Source organism: Etheostoma cragini, chromosome 2, assembly GCF_013103735.1.
Source record: "Etheostoma cragini isolate CJK2018 chromosome 2, CSU_Ecrag_1.0, whole genome shotgun sequence".
Lineage (NCBI taxonomy): Eukaryota > Metazoa > Chordata > Actinopteri > Perciformes > Percidae > Etheostoma > Etheostoma cragini.
Window position 1 is genome coordinate 29,793,806 of NC_048408.1, and position 4,091 is coordinate 29,797,896.

Here is a 4,091-nt window from a genome sequence, read left to right on the forward strand (position 1 = left end):
TTGGCACACTTTAGGCCCCTTAGTAGCATTGGGCCTGGTTTAAATGCCACAGACTACCTGAGCATTGTTTCTGACCATGTCCATCCCTTTGAGGCCCCCATGTACCCATCCCCCCATTGCAGGTTGTCCTTTTTGAATAAAATTAAAGAATCAATGAATAAATTCCTCACAAGAATTCACAACACTAACGTTTTGAACATTGCTCGACATTTTGGTTGATTTGTTCTATTTCTTCTAAATGGATGCTGCAGTGTCACTGTAGCATCCTCATTTCGGAGAAAATGCAAAAGAGGAACTCTTAATGTTGAAATAAGGGCATGGTGCCAGGTTGCAGGCATGACAACGGTCTCAGGCTCCTCTATAAAAACGAGCCTTCCTCCTGACTGTCTTCACTGCTGCAACACCTCGCCTCCTGACTCAGGACCACGGCTTCAGAGATCTCATCCAACATCTTCCTCCACCCAAAAAGGTAAGTTACACCACAAAGGAACGCCACACATTATGTTGTTATATGTGAGGACTTTGTATACGAGATATTTCAGAGTAAAATGACAGTAAAGTTGTCTCGTATCGCATCGTGTTAAAAGATATTTTTAAATATGCATATTGTAGCATGAAGCACGGTGAATGATATTATAATGGGTAAAGCAACTAAGCATCTTTGTTCATGCTATATTGGGGGTGGTTTGGTTTGGGGGGGGCATGACAAAAATATTTCCTTTTGAAGTGGAGCTGTGGTTGAAAGAAGTTTGGGAACTGACCTCTATATATAACAAGTATGCTGAGTTGCTAAGTTTCATAACAGAAACTAACAACTTAATAACTACAATGCTCAATATCCATAAGTGCATCCCAACACACCAGTAAGGTACTATTTTACTACTGTAAATAGTACAAGCTATCGATCCAAACTGCTGAACAAGCAGAAAACCAACTCCAGAAAGGGGACATCTTCACCGTCCCCTCCTAATTGCAGGTAAAAGTTGAGCCTAATCAGAAATGTATCTGAAAATAAGTCAAACTCTCTAAGACTTTGATGCCGAGATCAACCAGCCATCCACCTTTCTACTGGCTCTCCACCACGAGGCAATACCAATGTATGTTGCCAGTTTGTTGTAAAAGGCCGCCAGCCGTCTAAATAATGGAGTCAGGACTTTAGATTAAGGTGACCAGATTTCTCAGACAAAATCCGGGGACATTTTAAGCTCAGAAGCGTATTTACCTCCATTTAAGTCCTAATATTCCAAGATAGAAAGTCCTTATAGTCCTAATATTTCAAGATAGAAAGTCTTAATATTTCAAGATAGAAAGTCTTAATATTTCAAGATAGAAAGTCTTAATATTTCAAGGTAGAAAGTCCTAATATTTCAAGATGAAAAGTCTTAATATTTCAAGATAGAATGTCCCAATATTTCATAATGTTGTAATGTTTACTGAACTACTGACAGCTTTTGCTTTATTGCTTCAGGCTTCTTTCTGCAACAGCTCCTTGAGAATCAGATACAATAAAAACTATTGAGGACATATTTTCCTTTGACATTGATTATTAAACGAGATCTCTGCAGTCTGCAGCAGAGAAACAAGCTGCAGTGGAAGTTAACGGGATAATTGTCCAGCTTGTATTTACGTTGATAAAAGTGCTCGTTTTGCTGCTAACAGACTCAGATTAATATTCTAAGTGTCTGACAACATCATGGAAAGGATTTCTAAGGTGGTCGACCTTTCTGTTAAAGATTAAGATCCTTTTTAAAACATAAAAGTCCGCGAAATTGCGTTGGATAAACCCACCAGACTCCATGTAAATAATCAGGGATTTTAGCATCGTAAAATACGGCTTCTGAAACATCTCTGAGCACCGATGGCTCTAGCGGTCTAGGGCCTGCGGGTGAAAACCGGGGACTTTTATGAGGACAGATCCAGCTGGGGACAGGTCACCAAAATCGGGGACTGTCCCCGGAAACCGGGGACGTCTGGTCACCCTATTTTAGATAACCAGTCATTCAATGTATGTCGAGTTCTTCTAATAGTGTCTGCAGTCTACACATGCTTACCAAAAGGTCGGAAAAACACTCTAAGGTGGAGAATATGTGGTGAAAGCTCTCTAAACACTGTTGGTGTAGCAGAAAATAAACGATTAATTTATTCATTGATTGTCTTCATCACATCTGGATTTGTCAGATTAATATTATGGGTTGTCATGTTGGTATCGGCCACAACCAACGGAGAGTTATCGGCTATTTTAATCAGACCTAAAATAACATTTTGGTCCACTTCTAGATGTTATGCTCTCTGTTTAAGTGTAGCTTGTTTGTTCTTTCATGGTAATAATAATTCATGTTAGACTGAAGTTAATTATTACAGCGTGTTACGCAGCAGAGGGGCTCGGGTGTTATAATTAACTCTGAAATAATACTTCTCAGTAAGCGAGGTTTTGTGTTTTTGCAGGTAAAGAAAATCTAAATCTAAGTCAACATGTAAAAGTCAAAGATTATCAAGTGCGACAGTTTAGCGAGACATGTTTTCCCTTTACACTTCCTCCCTTTCATATTTAAAGGGATCACTAACTAAGGACTTAAATTCACACCTGGTCACTTTATCACTTCAACACTGGACTCAACACCAACACTTTAACCCTTGTGTTGTTTTCCCGTTAACCATCAACTTGTCCATCCTGGTCAAATATATATTTAGTGCTTTTCCGATGTTTTTATCGCGTTTTCTGATTTATTTGTCACTTTTTTTTAAAAACCTGAGCTGGTTTAATAATAGGTTTTACACTTATTCTTAGAATTAATGGTCAACAAACCTCATTTATATCAAATCATACATATGTTTGTAGTTAAAAAGGCAGAAATGTATGAATTATTTCGACTACTAGTTAAGATCAGAGGATGTTGAGTGGATCTCAACATGGATGGGTAGATGTCAAAGTTTAGTCCCGATACTGTTTGGAAACCATTAAAAAAAAAAAGAATTTAAATGCTGTAAGATTAAATAAAACACCCAACAAATTCAATGAAGTAGTCATTCATTTTACCTGAAGACTGTTGTATGGAATCATCCATGTTATTTTTGGGCAATTTGGTTTAAAGAAATCCATATTTCTGATATGAAACACTTTCATTTTGACCCGAGGACAACACAAGGGTTAATAGTAATTTATGGTCTAAGTCTAAGTCTAAGTCTGAGTCTGAGTCTAAGTCTGAGTCTGAGTCTGAGTCTAAGTCTGAGTCTAGGTCTAGGTCTAGGTCTAGGTCTGAGTCTAACCTGATCTGTGTGCAGATGGCTGGTCTATGCTGGATGGTTGTGGTGCTGGTCTTCAGCCTGTCTGCTGGACACTCCGAGGCTATGAATAAGAATGACGTCCAAAAAATTGTACAATACATCCTGGGCAGGTGAGTCAACTTTTTTTTGCTAGTTGTTAAAACTAGTTCAGTATTGTTTATAAAAAAAAAAAAGAGTTATTGATAAACAAAGCTGATGTAATTCACCACAAGGTTTCAATCAACAACAGATGAAGAATCTGTTTTAACAGTAATAACATTAACTCAGATATTGAAATCTTGTTTATGTTCATGAATCATTTCAACATTTGAGTGATTGCATTATGGAAGAGCTTCCAGCTATAATTACTGTGTATTAAGCAAAATGGAGCTTTTAACTGCATTGACTCATCCATCAATCCTTGTGCCACGTATATACTTAATAAGTCAGTTCATTTGAAGATAAAGAATTTAAAAGAAAGATAAGTAACGGGCCTTTTACTTTTTTTTATTTTTTTTAAGTTATGAATGTTACTGTTTGTTTATTAACGGGCCCCTGGCCTCCTGTCAGTTTGCAAAGATGGCCCCCGGGCAAAGTGAGTTGAGTATCTCTTAGGGTGCCATCATGCAACAGGGGGCAGCGCAAAGCCCGACGCAAGTGTCTTTGCTAGCGTAAGACCGACGCAGTTGTCAATTTTCTCTTTTAAACAGCAAATGCAACTGCGACCATCTTTGCGTCCATGGCCGTGTTGGTTTTACAGGGAGGTGTGTTCAGGTGCATTCTGGGCGTGCTGGTCTTACAGGGAGGTGTGTTCAGGTGCATTCTGG

The 4,091-nt window shown here is 38.5% G+C and overlaps 1 protein-coding gene across 2 annotated transcripts in view; it reads left to right on the forward strand.

Moving 5' to 3' along the window:
* The first annotated feature begins 315 nt into the window (after positions 1-315).
* The window catches only part of LOC117962216, a 5,588-nt gene continuing 1,812 nt past the window's right edge, over positions 316-4,091 (forward strand). Inside the window, exons 1-2 of one of the 2 annotated variants that reach the window (XM_034901381.1) lie at positions 316-468; positions 3,280-3,395. In XM_034901381.1, the coding sequence (XP_034757272.1) occupies positions 337-468; positions 3,280-3,395 (248 nt within the window). In that variant the 5' untranslated portion in view covers positions 316-336. Of the gene's footprint in view, positions 470-3,279; positions 3,396-4,091 lie in introns of both variants that reach the window. The other variant, XM_034901391.1, reaches the window with a different exon arrangement.